At 37.1% G+C, this 24137-nt stretch overlaps 1 protein-coding gene across 18 annotated transcripts; it reads right to left on the reverse strand.

Annotated features, from left to right (window-relative positions):
* Nucleotides 1-1070: 1070 nt before the first annotated feature.
* LOC131072598 (uncharacterized) lies at nucleotides 1071-17726 on the reverse strand. 18 transcript variants are annotated; one of them, XR_009112719.1, is made up of 5 exons: nucleotides 16823-17726; nucleotides 4088-4164; nucleotides 3935-4004; nucleotides 3569-3606; nucleotides 3039-3456 (listed from the first exon to the last, which is right to left on the reverse strand). XR_009112719.1 is itself a non-coding variant. In XM_058008803.1 (4 exons), exons 1-3 carry the CDS (start codon nucleotides 17515-17517, stop codon nucleotides 3955-3957), a joined length of 822 nt encoding a protein of 273 aa, XP_057864786.1. In that variant the 5' UTR covers nucleotides 17518-17726; the 3' UTR covers nucleotides 1071-1520; nucleotides 3935-3954. The 18 variants fall into 18 exon arrangements, 9 of the variants coding, with proteins under 9 accessions (XP_057864786.1, XP_057864790.1, XP_057864791.1 ...); XR_009112720.1 differs by having other exon boundaries at nucleotides 3039-3489; XR_009112721.1 differs by having other exon boundaries at nucleotides 3935-3985; nucleotides 16823-17721.
* Between the last annotated feature and the right edge of the window lie 6411 nt (nucleotides 17727-24137).

Raw genomic sequence — 24137 nt, forward strand, 5'->3', positions numbered from 1 at the left:
CTAGTGGGTTGATACCTACAAATTTGTAAATTAGTTTTCTATATCTAAGAAATCTGTTTTACTGTAGTTTCCACGTATATATCTAGTGTTCTACTGGTCTTACATGGTAGTTAAATTTCATGTAAATGTTTATACGAAATGAAAATGCTTTGGGATTAAGTTATGTGCTTTTGTTATTAAGTTGAAAAAGTAAAAATTTGACATTGTACTAATTCACATCCCCCCAACTCTCAAATATTTGTGTTGTTAAGGAACACTCGGAAAAATTGCTATGAAAGAATCCTCGTCTTAGACAAGTCGTGTTTATCAATTCACTGATTTTGATAAATGTTAGAAAGATAGCTAGCAACAAAATACAAATACTATAATGGTGATGATAATAACTTGAAACTTGAATAGTGTAAAAGGGTATCCATGGAATGACCAAGTAAAAGAACTGGGATTTTGCAACTTGTTGACAGAGGTTAATGCAATTGAAATGACCAATGCAAAATAATGTTGCGACTAGAGGTAAGTAATTCTAAGGGGCATCAATGTTAGAAATAAGTGATTCCAATTGATGGAGATCAATCTTGGATGATAAATGATAAGTAACTTAGGGACAATATCATTCTATAAAGTTTTGGCAGGTGAAATGATAATTAACTAATTAGAAGTGAGTCAGATTGGATTCAAAATAAAATTAAGTTCCATTTCTGATGGCCAATCCAGATTGAGTGAGTGAGAGCATAAAATCAACCTACACCATGTATTGGTAGTGCAGCAGGGTAATTAACTTGCTTAGGTAAATTAGTGTGATATCAGATGAACAACTCAATATCTAAACCAAACCATATAATACAGGGATAAAAATGACTGCTTGCCTTTTCACCCTAACATTCTAATTGACCTTACACACGATTTACCACTCAACAGACTTTTAATTCATATTGCTCTTTGCAATAACATTGAATTATGTAACATTTCACTGTCATTTTGATATCTTGTGTGGTTGATTACTCAATTTTGGTAGTAGCTTAAAACGCACTGTGACAGATCAAAAACAAGATTCAAACTATGGGCCATCTATATTCTCTAGCAACCCACTTTTTCATTACAAATACAAAGAGTATTCTGTCCATTCCAAGCAACAATTGCAATTATTTTACTCGTTTTATCACTATCGTTAAAGCCATGCCAAGGTGATTCCATTGAAGAATATGAGCTCAAGTGCAACTCTGGCAACTGGATTTTATTTTCTAGCTACTGTAAACTTCTTCCAATTGCTTAAATGCCTCGATTTCACTTTCATTCTACGACTCTTCTACTTTATGCATAGATAAGAAGCTGATGCTAACAAATGATATCCACAGTTGAATTGTGAACAGAGAAGATAAAGTCATTTAGTTCAAAAAGTTGGCATTTTTCCCAGAATTGTGCTTGATGTATGGCCACATTTTACTGCAGAATTTTAAATTAAAATTTGTAAATGAGGATAAAGCTTTCATCCAGAACTGTAGCTTCCATTTGGAACTCTGTACCTGCATCAGCAAATTCTACTTAAAACCCTATTCCAGATGTTATCTGGGCTGGTTGAACATTTGATGGGAAGTGGAAAATTTCCTAAAAATCGTAAAGTGCAAGGCAACTTCTCAATCAAATTTTGTTCAGAAAACAGAAACGCAAAAGAACAATTTAAGGGCATATCATACAACGAGACTAACATTTTTTGCCAGCAGCATGTCTTCTCTTTATTCTTTTTTGCCATTTTTCCTTCTCTTCTGTTCTGTTATTTTTCCTGTTCTTACAAATATGGCTACCATTCAACAAGCGGACAACCTACGATAAAATGAAGCTGCATTCATCAGGCTATAGAAATAAGCATGAATCAAGGGAAACAATATCCCGACAGGAGGAATAGTAGAGGAAGGTCTTGCTGCACTAAGAAACAAATGAAGAGAATGAAGTCAAACTAAGATTGCATATAAAATGTATTTAGATTTGAGAATTAGAAAATATGCTATTTCTATGGTAGTTAACTTAATTGTTTTCTGTAAAAAATGTATTGAGTATTTTTTAATTAATACTTTGGATTGAATTCTACTGTCATTAGCCGGTAATGAAAAATTACTCGAGCACAGTTTCTGAAAATCCACGTGTAAGGTGGTAATAAATTACATCGCCTTGAATGTGTTTCACTGAACTGTGTGCCCTTGATCCCTCATGCCAAATTGTGCTGTCATGATCTCTATTATTCTATCTTTTTATCATAATTTTATATTAAGACCATCTCTATAACTGTAATTTTGATAAGCTAGTATCATAAATTCTATCATAATGTTATTTCCTAAAATACTATGATTTGGCATTTATTTGTTCCTAGACCATCTTGTACACTCGACGAATTATATCAACATGATATTAATAATTATATTATATTATTAATAACTTCTTAAACTTACGTCCTTTCTGTTTTTTATATTTATCTTTTGCCTTTTCTTACCATTATAAGTTTTAAATTAAAGTATCCCTCATCTATCCTACTTTTTGATTCTTCCTTTCCTTTCATCAACCTTCCTCATTTATTTAATTGTAAGTCAAGTTTGCGATTTTATTGTTTTCCTCCTCTTCCTAATGATAGATTATAAATTTTAAATTTTAATCAAAAACATTGTTTCAAAAATACACAATCAGAAGCAATCTAATTTGAATTCCAGAATCTAGAATCAGTGGCTAGGTCCGGGCCATCACATAATTGAATAAAAAGGTTAAGCAGTAAACTACAACCGATGCAGATGGGGAAAGCTTGATAGAGAATAAAATGTTCAACTAACTGATTATGACCCAACCGCCCAAAAACCTGAACCTCATATACCCCTCTTTCAAAGGATATAACTCGTTCCAACATTATCTAGCTACAAATTATATTGTGTTGTGTTGCTAAAAAACAATAATCTCTAAAGCCTATATCACATTCCATGAACACGACTCACCTTCCAAAACCATCTTGCAAAAGTGAAACTTCTAGTTTCAAGCCAATTCAGTATGACAGGCAAAAATCAGGCAAATATAATAAGTTCCCACACAATTATCATCTATACCATCATCAAAGGTGGAAGAGTGAAGACATGGGGATTTAAAGTATCTTGATAAAAGTGAGTCAATCCAATGACCAATTACCTATTCTCTAAATAGAAGTGGCCTTCCATCTTGCAACGTGAAAGCAATTTACAAATGTTCAGTTCACTCCAAAATTCCCCTCCGTAAACAGAAGCTCATTAGTTCTTACTTCTTATGCCTCTAAAAACTACGTAGCTGCTCTCCTCAAAATTATGACACCTGCTTTCTATTGACACAAGCTGAAAGCTACTAGCCTATTATAATGCTTCATCACAATTTTACCACTTCCACCTTTGAACAGAATTAATGTGCACTATGATGCTACTTCTTCATCTAGATTGTTATCCTGGCATAGACCTGAATACATACAGTTGATCATGTACATCCACTCTGAAAAAATATAATTGCATCAATAAATAGAATGAATCTAAATTTAACTTCCTGAATGCTCAAATCGAGGAGAATTTACCTTCCCACTGAGATGAAGCAATCCAGAAACATTGATAACTGGTTAAACACTTGATATTATAAAAATTTGAATCAAATTTGTCAAAGAAGGGAAATGCAAACATGACAAAGATCCAAAGCATTGAGCAATATCCCTATGAAATAGTACATCCTAATAAAAGAATTATGATGTCTATTTTATGGTGCAAACTTCATCTAATGATCCCACCAAAACATGGAGCAACGATGCAGTGATTGCAACAGTTCATTAGGTACAACACGACTTTACCATATTCCATTTGATCGGTAATAAAGTGCACCATGATGTTACTACTCCTAATTTTACTGAAAAAAAATTCTAAATAAAGGGAAGTTTATTAGCTTTTACCTCTTTTGCCATCAAGAAAACTATGTAGCTGTTATCCTCATAATATGACACCTGCTTGAGGTTGTAAAAGCTGAAAACTATTAGCATATTACAATGCTGTTGGTTTTGCCCATCCATAAGCTTAATGACAATTTTTAAATTTTGAACTTTTACCTTTATACCAGTATCGTTCACCATTATATTCCTCTTCATCTAGATCATTATCCTGATATAGACCAGAACCCACACAGCTGATCATATACAGTAAAAATTTATCAAATCAAGAAACATTTACATTTCCACTGAGATGAAGCAATTTAAACACACCAACTGGTTATAACTTATAAACTTGCAGCCTTGGGTAAAACTTGTCATGAAAAGTCAAGGTAAACATGAAGATCATCTTAAATACTGAATGCTATTGATAACATTAGCTGTAAAAATTGAATTTGATGACTATATTATGGTGTAAACCTGATCTAAAGATCTCACCAAAATATAGAGCAAAAATGCTGGTGGTTACAACCATCCATCAGCTACAACACATCTTAACCATTTTTCCACTCAAATCAGTAATAAATTGCTCCATGCTTTTACCTTTCATCCAGATTATTATCTAGACATAGACCCGAATTTGTGCAGGTGATCGTGATCAAATTCTCTACAAACTAGAAAGCTGTGTATTATAGATGAAATGAACCAAGATTCATCTTTCTAAATACTTGAAAGGAGTATTATCCCACTGAGATGAAACAATTTATAAACAATAAGTGATATGCTCACTTGATGATAGAGATAATCAGAAAAAATTGTAAAGAGAAGGTAAATGAGCCAAAGATCTAAAAGATAAGAGATAAAGGGACAAATTTTGTGGGTTCTGCTTTATGGTGCGAACTGATCTAAAGATTCTAGGAATGTTGGAGGTTGCAACCATCCATGAATTTCATCACAACTTTAAGATGTTTACAATTTTATATGGCCTGTAATAAAGTGTACCATTATGATTCCTTTTCATCTAGATCCCTATCTTCACATAGACCTGAACCATGCATCCAATCATGTACAGTTCCTCTCACAAACTAAAATGCCACTCATTAAACACATTATAGACCTAATTCAACTTTCTGTATGATAAATGGAGAAGTATGTATCATCCCACAAGATGAAATAATTCACAAATAGTGGTAACTGGTTATATACTGTCTTATAGATTATCAAGAAAAAGCTGTCACGGAGGAAGAAAGTAAACATGACATTCTATGATCCAGGGCACCATATCCATTAAGAGTACATTCTAAGCTGAGAAATAAGAATTAAATTTTGAGGAATCTTGAGTTTTATGTTGCAAACCTGATCTAAAAACTCCATCAACAACAGAGTAAAATTGAAATCTGCAACTAAGTGGCAAAGGCAGAGAACTGCATTAATGAAGATCCCAGTTCAAACCACCATGTGATTCATTGGACACCAGCTCAAATAGCCCATAGAGTTACAGGTCCCAAATCACAGGCAGATTGTAAATATACCACCCTCAGAAACTGAGCACCCATTTCAGTTTCAATCATTGTGGATCAATCCCTAAAAAATTGCTATCTGCAACTTTGTTACCTATTAAATTTTTTAACTCTGAAAAAGCCGCTTTCCCCCGCTATTTCTCTCATTCACTCTTTATCACGGCCTTTCCGAATTTCCTAACTTCTGTTGCAGAATTCTTGACTTTAAAAAACGCCTGATCGCCCGACCAACTTAGAGAAGCTTGCATAATGTTGGCACCTTCAGGAAGTCGGACTTGTGGTCACTTTCGAAAGGAGTTTGATGGTTGTGAAGTTGCCCGACCTTCCGACTCTCTGACACTATTGGTGTTGTAGCGAATGTCTAGCTCTCTCGAGAATTTAAAGGACACTATTGGTTCCAAGTAAGGACATTTGGTGAAATAATTTCAAGTGGTTTTGGTACTTTGAGCCGGCAGCACGAATGATTGTATAGATAGGTCTTGCTTGGGAGCCAACGGAATTAAATGAGACTGTCAGATTGATAAGAATAACAGCTTCTTGTTGTTTCTTCTTCCTCCTCGTTGATTGCCATGCCATGCATTATTTTAAGGGAACAAATCAAAGTAAGATTTGTGGAGTACTGTCATTAATGATCATTAAGAAATCCAAATAAGAAAAAAGGTGGCGACATGCGTTACTTCATTTGATACTGTCAGAAATCATTAAAGACAGCTAAACGAGAAAATTGTTGTCATTTTTGCATGTATCAGAATGGTCTTGCCTCATGACGGTGAACTGCCTTTCCATAACCTAGATTTGAATTGGCCAGAAAAAGAGCAAGAGGATATAGTCTGGCAGTTACGGTCTTTTGCATGGAAAGCACAAACTAATTTCAATGAATATAGGAAGGTCGTCCTCATATTAGATAAGATTGCAGAACAAGCTGAAAGCCACGAACAGCACTTGCAGGACGAGCTAGCAGCAAGAAGAAATCAGGATAATTAACTTCGATGAAATGGTGCTCCCAGCTGGAAGAGGTCCCATAATGCAGCCTGATGCCAACCCAGTGCAGTGGCATACTCTTTAAAATTTGTCTGACTTTTTCCGAGCTACTGTTTTTGACTGGGAAGAATTCAAAGATATCTTGTTGACACTGATTAAAGAAAAAGAAAACGCAGATGAGATTGACAGACAGATCGCCGAGCTGAACTCGATACCTAGTGATGGAGCCTGAGTCTAGTCTTATCTATTGTGAGGCGGTTTATATCTTGAGGTTACTCCATAAAAATTTTGTTTTGGAAACGGTCATGTTCAAAACCATTATCTTTAGTAACCATTTCTTGAAATGGAAAATACAAGAGGGTAGTAGCTATAAATAGGTAGATCAGTTAACTTTGGAGGGGCTTTTTGGGGGCAAACTTTGTTTTTCTCATAAGAGCAAAAACTTTATGCATGTGGTTATTTGCTATTTTAATATAGAAGAACTACTGGTGGCTTTCATATATTCGTAATCTTTGAATTATGGTGCGTGGATGTTTTTGTGTTTTTTGAAATGGATATCAGTTGGTGAATTTATATTGAAGTGGTAGATGATTTGAAAATTTCAATTGTTGTGGAATATTATCTATGAATGGTGTTTCATAGTGGCTTTATTTTAAAATCCGAAAATCCTAAGAATAGTAGTTAGTATTGTGAATGCCTTTACAAAGCTTTTTGGTTAAAAGCTCTTTCCTTATTTGCTTTCTAGTTAAAAGCATATGAGTTGTTTGTTCATTCATTGAAAAACATTAGAAGGTAGCTGCCACCTTGTAAAATAAGCAGAGAATCAGTCAGTTAATAGTTTGTTAGACTGGTTCAATTGTGGTTACATTTGTCATCACTGTGGGCGTGAGAATATACAGTAAGGTGACAAATCTATTAACCAACAAACTTAATACACAAGTATTGTAAATGTTATTTGATTTTCAATTCAAGATGCAAGTCATATTCAAGGTTATTTTTCTTCTTTCAAGTATATGTTATTTCTTAATATAAATAGATCTGATTATTATCTGGTATGTTGCAGATGGAGAACGAGCATTTATGAATTTCGATGTCCTTCTCATAATCACCGATTGATATATATACATGCCAACAAGGAGGATCAAGCAATACCTTGACCGATACTAACCGGCATGCATATAATTAACAAGTGAACCGATACTAATCGATATGTATGCAATCATTTAATAAACCCGATAACAATCGGTATTTATATAGTTAACATGTTAGACCGATACTAATCGGTTTGCATACGATTAACAAGGTAAACCAACACCAATCGGTATTCTGTGCTTTATGATTTGCAACCGATAATAATCGGTAGTTAGACATTGGTTAAGAATCCGATGTTGATCGGAATTTGCAAGCAAGGTTTTATATATATATATATATATATATATATATATATTGAAGAGTAATCATCAAATGAAGGAATGATAACTAAAGTCTTATCATAGTCTATCGATAAGATGGATGATTGAATGATAGACTTCATTTATCTCTCATTCAATCATTTATCTTACCGAGGCTATCATGTATCAACAAGTGTTTGGTAAAAACTGATTGATTTACAAATGATCGAGAAGATCATTAAATAGATATACAAAGATCGATGTTTCTAAAAAGAAACAAGCGATAACAGAAGTAAAAATAGAAACCCCTAAAATTAAAATAAAGTACATGATTAGCTATTAAATAAGCAAATAAGGATAATATCTTAATACCCTCCCTTGATGGTTAATCTGTCTACTACACCAAGGAGCCCTCTAAACTTAGCAAACTTATCCGGAAGTAGGGACTTGGTGAGGATATCTACAGTCTGGTCCTCTGTAGGAATATACTACAAATCCACGGATCCATCTTCAACCAGTTTGCGGATGAAGTGACAGTGAAGTTCAACATGCTTGGTTCTCTCATGGAAAACTGGATTCTTTGCGAGTTTCAACACCCCTTGATTGTCACAGAAGAGGGGTGTAGGATCGGCTTGAGACAGTTGGATGTCTAAAGCATCCGACGAAACCAAACTGCCTCACAAGCTTCTCTGACTGTTCCTCGGTATTCAACTTCAGTCAAGGAAAGAGCTATGGCCTGTTGCTTCTTACTGGTCCAAGTGATAGCACTTGTGCCCAAACTGAAGACATATTCGGATGTAGACTTTTTGTCATCGACAGAGCCTGCCCAATCCAAATCTGTGTAACCGATGAGTCTTGGATCTTTGGTTCATCCATAAAGGATACCAAAGTCTGAAGTGCCCTTAACATAGCACAGGATCCGCCTCGCTGCAGCCCAATGTTCTGATGTAGGAGTTGTCATGAAGCGGGATATGTAGCTAACTGCATAGCTCAGATCAGGTCTAGTGGAGGTAAGATATATTAAACTGCCCCCTAGTTGCCTGAAATCGGATTCATTCTCAACTAGAGAACCAGATTTGGCCGACAACTTCAGGCCTCTCTCTATACGTGTAGATGCATGTTTGCAGTCCTGCATTCTAAACTTGTCTAGCAGAGCCCTGGCATATTTGTACTGAGAAATGAAGATGCCATGAGACTGCTGCCAAACCTCAACACCTAGGTAGTAGTGTAAAAGCCCAAGGTCGGTCATGTCAAAAGACTGGCATAAATTCTATTTGATTCCCTGAACCAAAGATACTAATCTGCCACTGATGATCAGATCATCAACATAAATAACCAGAATGATGATATCACTGCCAATAAGTCTTGACATACAGATTTGAGTCAGAAAGACTCCTCTGGAAACCCTGATATGTGAGGTACTTATCAATTTTCATGTACCATGCCCGAGAAGCCTGTTTTAGGCCATAGAGTGCTTTCACCAGTCTGAGCACCTGGTGTTCTTTGCCGGCAACTTTGAATCCAAGAGGTGGTGTCACGTAGACCTCTTCCTGTACCTCACCGTTCACCGTTCAGGAAGGCACTCTTGACGTCCATCTGATGGACCTTCTAGCCATACTCAGTTGCCATGGCTAGGACTAATCTGATGGTGCTCATCTTTGCAGTCGGAGCAAAGGTTTCCTTGTAATCAATGCCTTCAAGCTGAGAGAAGCCTTTGGCAACAAGACAAGCCTTGTACTTATCTAAAATGCCATCCCTTGTATTTTACCTTATAGACCCATTTGCACCCAATGGGTTTCTTCCCTGGAGGAAGATCTGACATAACTCAAGTGTTATTTTTTAGCAAGCTCTAGTGCTCAGTCGCCATAGCTTGCTCCCACTTAGGTATCCCTTTCGCCTCTATGTATGTTTGAGGTTCACACACACTGTGAATGTTGGCCATGAAAGCAAGATTGACATAATCAGGCTGCTTGCTCTTTTTCCGAGCAGTTCTACCTTCAATGAGCTCATCATCATGAAGATCAACAAGTGCCTTAGCCCACCATTTAGGCCAGAGAGTAGAAGTGCCAACATCAGATGCAGGAGGTGCAACAAGATCAGGGTCATCTAACAGAAGATCGGATGAATCTTGTGGAAAATCAGGTGCTGCAGCTGCATGTCTAGGTGATCCTGCAGGAGAAGGAACTGGTGAAGGTGCAAGAGTTGCAACAGCAAGAGCCCTCCCATCGAGTGGACCTAATGGAAGACGAACACCCAAGTCTAAAGCCTTCAAAGGCTGATTTGTGGAATCCACAACTAGAGAAGAGAGCTGAAATGGCCCTCTATCCTCATCAAAAACCACATCTCGACTGAAGATGAGACGACCTGTCTCAATGTCAATCAGTCGATAGGCCTTGTGATTATCATTGTAGCTGGTGAGCATAAATTTCTGACTCTTAGCATCCAACTTGGTGCATTTCGAATCAGGGATCCAAACAAAGGCAATGGAGCCAAAAACCTTGAGGTGACTGATTTTGGGCTTGCGGCCTGACCAGGCCTCTTCCGGAGTCTTCTTCTTCACGGCCACAGTAGGAAACCGACTCAAAAGATAGACTGCACTATTAACTGCTTCAGCCCAAAATTTCTTCGGAACACTCGTGTTCAAACATAGACCGAGCCATTTCGGTAATCGTGCGGTTTCTCCACTCAACGACACCGTTTTGCTACGGGGTGTATGGTGTAGTGAGTTGGCGCTTGATGCCATGTCGTTCACAGAAATGGGAGAAGGCAGAAGAACAAAATTCTCCCCCATTATCAAATTGAAGAGTAATAATATGATTACCAGACTCTTTCTACTAATGCTTTGAACTTTTGAAACACAGCAAACACTTCTAATTGCTGATGAAGAAAATACACCCACATTTTTCTACTAAAATCATCAACAAAAAGTAGAAAATACCTAGACCCAGTAACAAAAGGAGTAGCCATAGGCCCACAAATATCAGCATGAACTAGTTGCAATACCTTAGAAGCTCTCCAAGGGTACCATCCGAAAACGAAGTCCAATGTTGCTTGCCAGCCAGACATGCTCCGCAAACTCCAAGGGTCACCATCCGAAAACGGAGTCCAATGTTGCTTGCCAGCCTGACATGCTCTGCAAACTCCAAGGTTCTAAGTCTAGATTTATGGCAATCAAATGACAAGATCTTCCCAAACAAGCTGAGAAAGATAGTGCACATTCAAGTGCCCATACCATTGATGCCAGAGTGTACTAACAAAGGAGCGCTTGGCTGCCATGGCGAGCTCCAGAGAATCTCCTGATCAATGATACTACATCAATGTGAACTAAAGGTCACGTGGAGCCAAGGAGAATGTCTCAAAATTTGACTGACTGAGAGAAGGTTGAGTTCCATTCCTGGAACATAGTACCCATCGAGGAAAATTAATTTCCTCCCGCCAAACAGAATTTGTACATTGCCCTTTCCGACAACGGAGTACTCTTCCCCTCCTCCAAATATAACTGAATCTAAGCACGGCTGAAAATCAATGAACCAATCTAGGCAATGAGTGAAGTGGCGTGAGGCACCTGAATCTATATACCAGGCAAAGGATTTGACTTGGTCTGCAAGTCTTTTAGCCATGAAGGCGTAAAAGGCAGACTAGCTCTGCTCAATGTGCTCTGCTACATTTGCTTTCGGCTGCGAACTGCTTTGCTTATAGCATGCACAGCCAAGCGTTTACGGCACTCAAGCTTCATGTGACCAAATTTATAACAGTAATTACACTGAACATTTTTCTTATTGGAGCCTTCGGATGACGGAGCAAAGCATTTCTGCTGAGAAGATTGAGAAGATTGTGATTTGCCTTTATCCTTCAGGAAGGATTTAGCTGCGAATGCTTGTTCTGAAGCGGATGAGCTATTACCGCTGTCGAACTGCTGCTTCCACCGATCTTGCTGCAGAAGTTTAGTGCAAAGATAAGCGAACTTTAGATCAACACCAGTTGAGGTGATGTTGAGTGATTCAACAAAATGCTCATAGGACTTTGGTAAGCTCTTCAAAGTTATCACGACCATGTGCTCCTCCATTTTCCGGCCAATGGCTTCCAATTGGTCACAGATTTCCTTGATCCAATTGAGATGATCCTGAAGGGATTTGCGCTCATCCATGACAATAGAGAAGAGCATATTTTTCAGAAAGAAGGCTCTGCTCTTATCAGACGTCTCATGCAACGTCTTGAGATGCTCCCATATCTCGACAGTTGTTTTATCAGAAGGTATTTGAGGAAGCTGATCGCCAGTCACCGAGAGCTTGATGTGCATGACTGCTTCACGATTTTGTTCATCAAACTTTGTCTGTTCAGGACCGGCTGCAATGAGACAAGTGGCCTTTCCAAGAACCAACTGATCAATAACGCGATACTCAAAAATGGTGAGCATCTGTTGTTTCCAGGGGTTATAATTTCTGCCATTGAATTTTTGATTGCCCCCGAGCAAAATATTTGTCAAAGATGCCATTGCTGAAAACTGAGGTCAAAGATGGTTGACCGAAAGATGGCACGAATATCGAGGTAGAAAACGTGTGAAATCACATAAACGTGACGCGTGCAAGAAAAACGGAGGCAGAAGACTCACTGATTTCGAGGTAGATTTGAAGAAAATTTTGGCACTGATCCCAATGTACAGATTTTTGGAGGACCCAGAAAAATCTGACAAATTCCCAAATGAGTTTTCAAAAAACCAAGAAAAACCTAGGTCGCTGATTTTTTTTTGAGAATTATTTTCTGAAAAACCCTGGCCGCCAATAAAAGTACAGAGGGTTTAAAACCCTAGGCGGCAGAAATGAAGGCAATGACCCAAGAAAAATCTTCACGGAGGCGCGGAATTTGCAGAAGATCGCGTCAAAGAAAATGCAGAATGTGAGTTCAAAACATTTGCCAAAAAACAAAATAAACGAAACCCTTTTCGCATCCAGATTCGTGACTCAAAACCAGAAATACATGCGTGGGCAGAAGCAGAAGACGAAAAAACGCACGCCCAGAAAACGTCACGATCATGACAGGTCGCAAGAAAATACATGAAAATGGCGCCGAAAAAGTATTTTCTTTTTTTTTTTATCGCGGAAATCACTAGAAACCGCGGACAAAAACACGCGGCAAAACAAACTACGATTTTTTTTTGCGAAAATCGTACAAAAATAACAAATTCAAAAAACCACGAACCAGATCTTCGTGCGAAAAAACCACGAAAACCCACCAAACAGGTCGCAATTTTAGAGAAAACAGATCCCAAAAAATTATACAAAGAAAGTTGTCAAAAAATAGGTCGCGCGAACCGACACAAGCAATAACATAAAGTGAAAATTCGTATTTCTGAAAAAAACTTTTAAAAATTTCGATCGAAATTTTCAAAAGAATTTTTTACGAAACTGCTCTGATACCATAATACACAAGTATTTCGTAAAAACTGATTGATTTACAAATGATCGAGAAGATCATTAAATAGAAATACAAAGATCGATGTTTCTAAAAAGAAACAAGCAATAACAGAAGTAAAAATAGAAACTCCTAAAATTACAATGAAATACATGATTAACCATTACATAAACAAATAAGGATAATATCTTAATAAAACTTGCATAATATAAGTTGTACAAAAGGAAATTTCTTCATAATCAATGATGCTGTAATGTCCCCTTTTGAGAATTACTCTAGAATTTGCCCTAGACTCACAAATTCAATAAGAACATAATATAGCTAGAGATATAACCTTTACCCAACGAATACAAGCAAGATAAATCCTGGTTGTAACCCTACAATCATCGAAAAAAAAACAATACACAATATCAATTATTTCTACTAGGGTTAGAGCACATATAATATCTATAATTTATTATTTGAGTTCAACCATAACGGCCCGGATAAGGGTCTCTACCCTAGGCCCAAGAGCGAATATAGCATCCCTCTTGGCCTCATGTGGCCTTCCACCATTCATCCTTCATGAGGTGGAGGTGGTATACCTAATGAGAACACTTGTACTTGCTCTCCCTACTTGTGCCACCTTATTTGGTGGTCTGTAATTGAGATCCCTTGGAAGCCATTCCAATAATCAACCCTTGTTGAGGTTGGTGGGAAGTCACAATAGGGTGTCCAAAGTATCCTTCCCCTCTAAGACCAAGGGCGGGGCACAACTTGCTCCCCCTTGGCCTATTGGGGCTATCAGTCATCCACCATGAGGTGGTGTACTTAGAAGGGGGCCTCATAACAGTTTTTCTCCGTCCATGTACTCCTTTACTATCCTTTACTAACCTCCTCATGGTTAGTTGCAGCAAATTGACAAATAGATTGGAAATCTAGACATTTCACATTACTGCCTATATCAATATAGTAGAGATCAAATAGATCATTATACATAGTCATAGACTCATACATATTACAGCCTATATTAATCTGTAAAAATTCTGCATAAGGACATTATCAGGCTTCATATATTAAGCATACAATATTAAGCACATCTCCGTGCATACCACAAATGTGTAACAATGCCACTTCCTGAAATATTAAGGATTCTGATTTAGTTATTTAGATGCCTGATTGCAGATATATTAAGAGATGAGCTGCTCCTGTTTATACAGATGCTTGTTTTTATTCTTTTTCCTTGATGCCCTTCCCCTATCAGGTCTTCTCTATATTATACCTTTATGTCTCTTTGAGGAGAGCCCAGCCCATGTGGTACTGGAGAATGTGTCGTGCCAGTGTCACCGGTCACATTAAAAAGTTTACCATGCACACTGCAGTTTACAGGGGGGCTATCCAATTCCTGCAGTCTAAAAAAATTAGTTTATAAAATAAAAATTATTCAATGAATCTAACAGTAAATAAAGCATACTTAGTAACACGTGATAAGTGTTTTATTGTTTCTATTGTTAACTTGTCTGTGTTTCTTAGCTGCTTCTCTCTTCCCCAATATATAGGTAAAGTGATAAACTGTTGCATGTTGGAAAGAGTTAAATTACTGTAGGAACCACGCGGAGTTTTCATCTACTTGGTATTGGGTGGGCACCAGTTGCTTCATAGGTTGATAATAGTAAGAGGTGCAAATTGTGATCCATAAAGGCCATTTTACAAATACCTTTGAGGTCTGTAAGTGACCTTTATTATTAAAACTTGGAATGTTAATTCATGATGTATGAAGAATGCCTTAGCTGTCCATAGAGAGAAATTCTGATGAATGGCATTTACATTTTAACATGATCTCTGAAACATCAAATAGAAAGGAAAAAAAACTTAGTTTAAAAGTATGAATGAAACTGTATGAATGAAACTGTGCAATGAAACTGTGCATCTGTTATGCCCCAGCCTAAGCCTAAGAAGTAGTAATAAACTTATTTTAATCAACAGAAATTTGTCTTATTTACAAGTCATCACAAATTTCTATAAGGCAGCGATGAAGGGTTAACAACAGCAACGATTAGTAAACTCAGCGATTAAGTTATCCTAAACATAGTCGCACAAGCAGCCACTAATAAACTAAGCGGATTAAGAAATGATAGGGGTAACGTTGATGAAGAGATGTCATTTGAAGAGACATGGTTAAGAAAGGGGCTATGCCTATTTTGAAGGGATAGCGATTTCCAAAGGGGAGACTGGATCTCATGACCTCATGCTTTATTTTATTTTTTGAACTTGTACTTTATTTTATTTTCTAAACTTAGAAACAACATGAAAGGGGAAAATATTTTTATGGACGTTATAAAAACAAGTATGTCAATGGCATGTTCCAGACAATAGACCAACTAAGTTATTGGGATGATTTCAAAAATAACAGCAGATATTTAATAGTCTCACTTTTCTAGCATGGCAACAAAAGAGTAGAACATATGCGTTACCACTCTTCTCCAAGACAGTTGTCCTAATTACATAATCAAAATCTTTTGAGATACAGGATGAATCAATATAAATAGAATGACACATTTTAGAAACTACGAAAGTTAACTTCTCGTTACAACCATGAACACAAGGGCATCAGCAAACTAAAACTGCTTGATAGAATCTCAGTTTGTAAAAATAATATGTGCAGGTCAATGTAAACTATAATTGTTTTGCCTTTGGCCTAACAGTATTCTGCCTCCACACTGGACTAGCAGAATTTGATACGTCAGAAGTTTTTAGAAGGATTTTTTGCTAATAACAAAGAGTCAAAAGATCTCCACGGCAATTAAAAAACAAGAGACGTTCATCAAAAAATGCATAAAGAATGACGCCAGGAAATACATAATGTCATCAATGATATCAACAAAAAAGTTTTGTACAAAATTTCAGATGCTTGCAGCCAACTACTCAGAAATTCCAGATAAAAACAAGACATGTAAGAAACTATATTTAGAAAAAGGATATTACAGTTCCTATACAGATAGGCTTGGGAAATACATGAAATAGTGAGCACCACTATAATTTGTGCATGCTCTTTTAGTCCTGCATTTGATATTAATGTTTTGTACTTATGTGATAAGTTCCTTTTCATGACTATAAACACATCCCTTTATAATCGTTCAAACATAATAGGCTGATCGCAACCTGCCAACTGTAAATATTCATACTATATCTTTGAATGCAACTGCAGTTGATCATTCAAAAGTCTGATACCACCTAGGTTTTGCCAAATTATGCTAATTCCTGGTCACCCCCTATATAAGCCAATAAATAGTCCAGAACAACTAAACATGATTCAAACAACTTCAGACACGGATACAAGCTGAGGAACTTTCTGGTATTCGAATGGAAGAACCATATAATCCCTAGAAAACTCCTCAATAATTGCATCTAAAAGCTCATTGTGATTAGATTTGCAATACATATAGAACACGGTAGTGGTTGTTATGTTGTACAGATACCACACGGTCATCGATGCCAAAACTGTAATACTCTGTACAATTTTAGACAACATATTCAAAGAATCGGAAGAGCTAGACTGCAAATAACTTGCCCAAAGAGCCAAAGCCAATCCAGTAATGGCGAAAAACAGATTGAGAGATAATGATACCCACCTCATTTCTTGAACAAGGTAACTGCTTCTCCTTAAGGGTTCCAATCCCCACGAACCCTCCACCACGGGTATAACAGTTGCCAGGATCCAATGGATCTGAAGGTACAAACCCACCAGTCCAGCCAAAACTACTATGACCAGATGAACAGGGGTCATAGATTCTAGGGTTACATTAAATGCTGATAAACCCAAAAGAACCAATGACAGTAAAAGCCCAAAAGTGAAAGATATCCCAACAAGAACAGCCATTCCACAAGCTGAAGTTAACAAAAGCCTCCATGCTGACCCTGGTATTGACTTGATTGCCCCAGGGAGCTTAACCCCTCTCCCATAAAACCCATTACATGTGCTGTGGGTTACTGCAGCATTTGAGCACAGTGCTAGACCGAACATCAGTAAACCATACAAGCTTAAAAGGAGGACTACCTTGGTTTCCATTAGGCCTCTGGTGTAAGCAAGGAAGAAATCCTTATTATCGTCATCATCACCATGGTTGGAATATGTTAATACAGTGCTGCGGAGAAGCTCCTCATGACCTTCATTGACGTTAATCCAATTCCTGAATGTTGATGCGGCACAGGTCAAGAAAGCGATAGGTAGTAGGAACAGCACAGAAAGCCCCAAAAAATGCCTTGAGTGTGCAGTGATGATTCTCCTGGATTCCTCAAAGATTCCAAAGAAGCCCACAGGCTCCATCTTACCTTAAGGGTTTTTATCAAGCTTTTGTTTGTGGGTATTTCTATCTTCACAAGATTGAATATCAAAGATATCAAGTCTTCAAGCGATCATTCAAGACGGAATCACAGCACAGAAGAAGCTATGCCTGTCTGGAATTGAAGACAGTTTTATGTGAACCTCTAATGAGACCCTGAGTTGTGAATTGGACGGTTTTGCAGGTAAAAGCAATGGAGAGAGGGACAGGAGATGAGACAGCTGCATGGTCCAGACTTTGCCACGTGTACAATCATATCCGGTCCTCTTTTGATCCTATGCTTTTCGGGCACGCTAGGATTGAGGAAGTTTTCGTGGCTGTTTCTACTCGTGCTTTGGATAAGTCGTTGGGATGATAAATATTGTGATCGTTTTTTACTCCTGAATTATATAAACTAGCAATAGAATTGGGTAATATTTGAGGTCATTTGGAAGGTCATAATGTTATTTGTGCAAAAGTTCTCAATAGAAAAGTAATAACTTTAGATCAATTATGCATTCACTTACAACAATCGAATCATAATTGAAGCAAAATCTTTAAATTGAGAAGAAAATCAAGTTTCATTACCAACAGAATATGGTGAGAGCGAGAGAGGAGCGAGAGAGGTTGAGATAGTGCTAGAAGAAGGGAGAGATAGAGGGGGGAAGAGCGAGAGAGTGATGGGTAAAGAGATAAAGATAGAGATATAAATAAAGTTAGAGATGGAGATGGAGAATAGGGAAATGAATATGGAGAGGAGGATAGAGATATGGAGAAATAAAAGAGAGAGGGGAGAGGATAGATAAAGATGGAAAATAAATATAAAAAGAGAGAAAGGGAGAGATAAAAAGATAGAGATAGCAAGTGATATATAAAGAGAGTGAGAGATATAGTGGTAGAGAGAGATAAAGATAACTAGATAGAGATAGAGGGATAGATGAAAGAATTGATAGGGAGAGATAGATATAGAAAGGAAAAGAGATATAGATATATAGAGGTCTAAAGAGAGAGAGAGAGAGAGAGAGAGAGAGAGAGAGAGAGAGAGAGAGAGGGGGGGAGGGGGGGGGGCATGTCTAGAGATATAGGGGAGAGTGGAGAAGACATGGGTAGAGATGAATATAATATAGTGGGAGAGGAAGAGGGAAAATAGATAGAGAGATAGAGAGAGGGAGAGGGGGATGGAAAGATAGAAAGATAAGGGAATATAGAGGAAGAGATAGAGAGAGATCTATAAAGGAACATGGAGAAATACATATAAATAGATGGTGAGATAGAGTGAGAGATAGATATCAAAGGACATATAGAGAGGGGGAGAGGGAGAGAGATAAAGAGATCTAAGGATAAACAAAAAGAGATGGAAAGAGGGTGAGAGAAATAGGGAGAGATAGAGGGATAGATGCACATATATCGGAAGAGAAATACAGAGAATTAGAGATATACAGGAAGAGAAAGAGAGAGATGAATAGAGATAAAGAGATAGATAGGGGGAGAGGGAGAGAGAGAGAGAGAGAGAGAGAGAGAGAGAGAGAGAGAGAGAGAGAGAGAGAGAGAGATAAATTCGAAGGGGGATATATATATATGGAGATAAAGATAGAGGGTGCAAGAGTGAGAGAGAAAGAAGGCGACAGACAAGTAATAGACAAAAACGTTTAGACCTTAGAAAAAGGGAGAGTGATAGGGAGTGGGGAAAATAGAGAGATAAAACTGATAGAGATGGGAAGGGAGAAATAGGGAGTGTATATATATACACATTAGAAAGAGTAGAAGTAGAGAGATATAAAAAGAGGGAGTGATGGGGAGAGAGAGAGAGAGAGAGAGAGAGAGAGAGAGAGAGAGAGAGAGAGAGAGAGAGAGAGAGAGAGAGAGAGAGAGAGAGAGAGAGAGATTGTAAAATATAAAGGTGGTGAGAGAGAGGAAGAGATGGAAGGAGATAGAAAGGGGGAGAGGGAGACAGAGAGATATAAAGAGAGCAACAATGAGAGAGGGGGGGTAGAAAGATAAAGACATAGGAAGTGATATGTGAAGAGGTAGAGAGAGATATAGAGAGACGGTAGGAGAGATGAAGGAAGAGGAGTTTATAAGATCTAGAGATAGAGAAATAGAGATAGAGATAGAGATAGAGATAGAGATAGAGATAGAGATAGCAAGGGACAAGGAGAAATAGGGAGTATGTGTTTGTGTGAGTGAGAGAGATATAAAGATAGAGATAGGGAAGAAGAAATATGGAATGTTTGTGAGTGAAAGATATATATATATATATATATATATATATATATATATATATATATATATATATATATATAGAGAGAGAGAGAGAGAGAGAGAGAGAGAGAGAGAGAGAGAGAGAGAGAGAGAGAGGGGGGGGGAATATATAAATGGATATATTGAGGGAGAGAGGGAGAAAGAGGACATAGAAGTAGAGAAATATAAAAAGAGGAGCAAGAGGGAGAGAGGGAGAGATACATAGATAGATATAGTGGGAATGAGAGAAGGGCAAAGAGAGAGATACAAGGAGAGGTAAGGAGATATAGATAGCCCATAGAGAGATATAGATGGAGATAATAATCAAATGACATGTTACCCTTAGTATAACTCTTCAAAGACACAACTATCTATAAATTATTGGTATGAAATGACCAATCAATAGTTAGTTGCTCTCTCTTGCTCTCTTGTTCTAAACGTTTAATTTAGGTTTTAAGTTGGAATTTATTTTATTATATAAATTAAAAGAAATTTCAAATATTTAATTACACTACAATAAATTAAATTTTAATAAGACAAAAATACAAGTTAGATTAATTATAATATCTTTTAATTATTATTTGTAATTCCATGAGAAGACATAAATAATTAAAATTAAATTTTAACTTAATAAATAAATAATCTTGAAAAAAAAATGTAGAAGAATTAAAATAAATTAAAAAATAGAATATCTCATAAAAGAAGGTAACATTAAAAATATTCTCATCAAAGAAAATAGTAATAAAAGAAATATTTTAATTCTAAATCTCATTATTCTATAATAACTAATATTTTGATAAGACAAATAACTATAAATTAAATTAATTTTAATAATTTTTAATTATTATTTCTAATTTCATAAAAAAGACATAAATAACTAAAATAAATTTTACACATAATGAAAATTAATCATTAAAAAGAAAAGGAAAATATGAATTAAAATAAAGCTAATTTTTTTTAATTTTATTTTTTTCTTTCTAGAAACTTAATAATATATTTATTTTCTTAGTTTTTCTTTTTCTTTTTGTTTTTTAGAAACTTAGAAAACAAGATAGAATATCTTTATAAAACAAATAATATTGAAAAAATATTCTTATTAGATTTTTTTTCTTTACCAACATTTTTTTTCTAATTAATAATATATAAATATGTATTTTTTTATTTTTTATCATAAAAAATATTTTTTAAAAAAATTAATATAAATTTAAGTATGTGATTGTGATTAATTCTATAGTCTTGCATCCTTCTCCTCAAATTTGAAGCATTGATTTCACAAAGTGAGTGAAAAACTTCATATCTAGGGTATGCCTTCGACATAATTAAAGGTAGAGATTAAAATGATTATCATCAAAATGATTTTAGTTACTTATTTTTTAAAATAATATAACGAAAGTTAATTTTTTATTATAAAACTAATCTTGTTTGTAAAATGTTTTATCCACACATCACAATCTTGAACCTATAACTACTAATTTTATTATTATTAATAATGGTGTCATAGTGAAAGAAAATAGATATAATATTATGAAAACCATATATCCAAACTTTTAATAGCTTGTAACTAATTTTAGCAATGTCATATTACACTTTGTTTTATAGTATTGTAATAAAAATATTTGTTGTAATTCTTAATTATTATAATTTTGATTTATTTTTTTATAGGTAATGGGCCATTGGCCGAATAATTTTATTAATTTTAAAGAAAATTTACAAAAATTTACAACCTGATTCAGTGTGGGCACCGATAGGAAAGAATCGGACAAAGAAAACCTTTGGTCTTGCCCAAGGAATATTGCTCCTAGCTTTATGTTGATCAGTTACATTAAGTGGCAATTTTTCATTACGGAGCTATATATTTGATATTTCCTTTCAATTACATCAATCATGTTTAGAACAGAGTGTTTACAACTTCACCAAATAAGTCATTGCCATGTCTTCTGAGGACCGATTTAATCCAACTTCTTGCAAAAAACAGATTTGCCTTCCAACCTATTATCCTCATCACACGGTTAGCACATAACTCCATATTACATCAATTAACCATTTGAATTCAAATTTAAGAGGAACTAAAGAACAAGTTAGAAATATAAATCCCATAGCGATCATGTAGATGCCTATTAAGGATTAAACCGAACCCTACCCATCGTCTTAGCAAGACTTGTAATTTCCTATCTAACCTAGAAATGAAAAGTCCACGAGAGCTCCTCGACATCTTCAACAAAGTCAATTTCTACAAAGAGCATAAGATAATAGAAGGATATGCACAAATTTCAGCGTATACAAACCTTAAAATTTCCATAGATCTACTAAAGGCAATATAGCAAACATAAAGGGGTCAGAGAAGAAAGAAAGGAAGACAAGCAGAAAGTTATAAAATGCTTTCATTAATCTCAACGTATGAACCGCTAAGTTAAATAGGAGCCAGAGACCAAAATAAATACCTCAAACAAACAACATGAACGAAAATATGTAAGAGTTGATGAGCATCTCAATAAGGACAAGATGTCGCGCGGGTGGTCTGTGTAGAGGGTCGAGCTAGGGTTTCGAAGCCCTAGCTCGTGATCGGGGGTTGTCGCGGGGGGTCCAGGGAGAGCGGCAAAGGGGTTGTAGTGCGGGGGAGTTTAGGTGGTGCGGGAAGCAGTGAAGGGCAGAGGGGTGAAGGTCGACGGTCTACGTGTGGGTGTAGGCCAAGCGACTCGCCTTTCATTCTTTTCAAACAGCAAGCGGTCGTGGGGTTGGGGACCTCCATCTTGGGAGTGTTGGGGAGGGGTGGGGTTTTTTGGGGGTTCTTTTTTCTCTTTCAAGCCCCTTTGGGGTTTTGGACTTTGCCCTTTGGTGGCGCATGATGAGTATTGGCGGGGATGGTTTGAAGGACACAACAGCCTTAGATTTTTGGGTGGCGGTGGGATCAAAACCCCCACCGCAGGGTATGAAGACATTCAATAATAACCTCTTTTCCTCAGATGGGGGATTTGGTAGTGCGGGGAGTTCGCGCATTTTGAAGATTAATGGTTGCTTGGAGAGATGCAGTGAGAGGCCAAAACTGAGAATTCCTCCTGAGATGATAGCAAAGGGCATTGAATATTTCTCAAAACATTCGCTATATTGCAAATTTTTGGGAATGAGGGTTTCTTTGCAATTCTTGGAAAATTGGGCGCAAAGGACTTGGGCCCCGCAGGGGGAAATGGAGATTATGTTGCTGGCAAACAACTACTTCATGGTTACCTTCAACTACATGGAGGATCAAAATAGGGTCTTCGAAGGTGGTCCATATTTTTACAACCAGGTGGGGTTGTTTATCAAACCTTGGCATGTGGGGTTTAACCCTTCGGAGGAGCTCCCGAATAGGGTGCCTGTGTGGGTTCGCTTGCCACGCTTCCCTGTGGAATGTTGTCGAGAAGATGTGCTCCATATGCTTACTGCTCTGCTTGGGAAGCCAGTGGGATCCTCTACGCAAACCCTGGGGAGAAAGGTAATGACTTTTGCACGTATTTGTGTCGAAATTGATCTTAGTAAACCCTTGCCAGATGTTATAGATATGTGTGCAGGATCTTACTCTTGGGTTCAGTAGTTAGATTATGAGACTTTACCTTTCCAATGCCGGTTGTGTCATGAGTATGGTCACTTACAGCGTAAGTGCCCTAGATATAAACCGATGATGCGCCAACCTTAGTCGTCGAAACCGAGCCAAGATAGGGCTGAAAAAGGGAAAGCTCCTATGTCTGTCGAGGCTGGGGGTGCTGGTGGTTTTATCCCTGTAGGACAAAGAACAGGAACCGTGGACAAAAGAGGTCGTTGTAGGAGAGGCAGGAGGAGGACACCTTCAACAAATTTGATGCTCTGGATGACCTGGGCCATTAGGAGGTTAATCCGGGGCTAACCCCTTTGGATCAAGGAGCGTCAGGAGGGGCCTTGGTAAGAACTGTTGAGGTCCCTATCCAGACTCTGCAAGGGGTTGGAAGCCAGCAGATGGAGATGGATCAGCAAGTAGGGGTTCATGTGGGACTCACTCCTGGGTCTGAGGTGATTGTGGTGGAAGGGGAAGGCTCTCTGATAGAGTCGAAGTTGGATCTGGCTGGGGTTAAGAGCAATAAGTTTGTTGCCCATCTGGGTTTACATCAGAAAGATATTAAGAAAAACTCCTTAGAGAGGAGCTCAAAGGCAGGAAGAAAGAAGGATTTGGACAAGATTAAATTGATGGGGGAGAATTTGGTTGAGTCAGGGTCGGTAAGGACTTTGGATACTCACTTTTCTAATCCTCTGAAATGATTGTGATCTCTTGGAATGTGAGGGGCTTGAATAGCGGCCCTAGACAAAAAGTTGTTTGGGACTTGATTAGGAATCATTCGCCTGATGTCATTTTTTTGCAAGAAACTAAACTTAC

The sequence above is a fragment of the Cryptomeria japonica genome, chromosome 10 (assembly GCF_030272615.1).
Source record: "Cryptomeria japonica chromosome 10, Sugi_1.0, whole genome shotgun sequence".
Taxonomy (NCBI): Eukaryota; Viridiplantae; Streptophyta; class Pinopsida; order Cupressales; family Cupressaceae; genus Cryptomeria; species Cryptomeria japonica.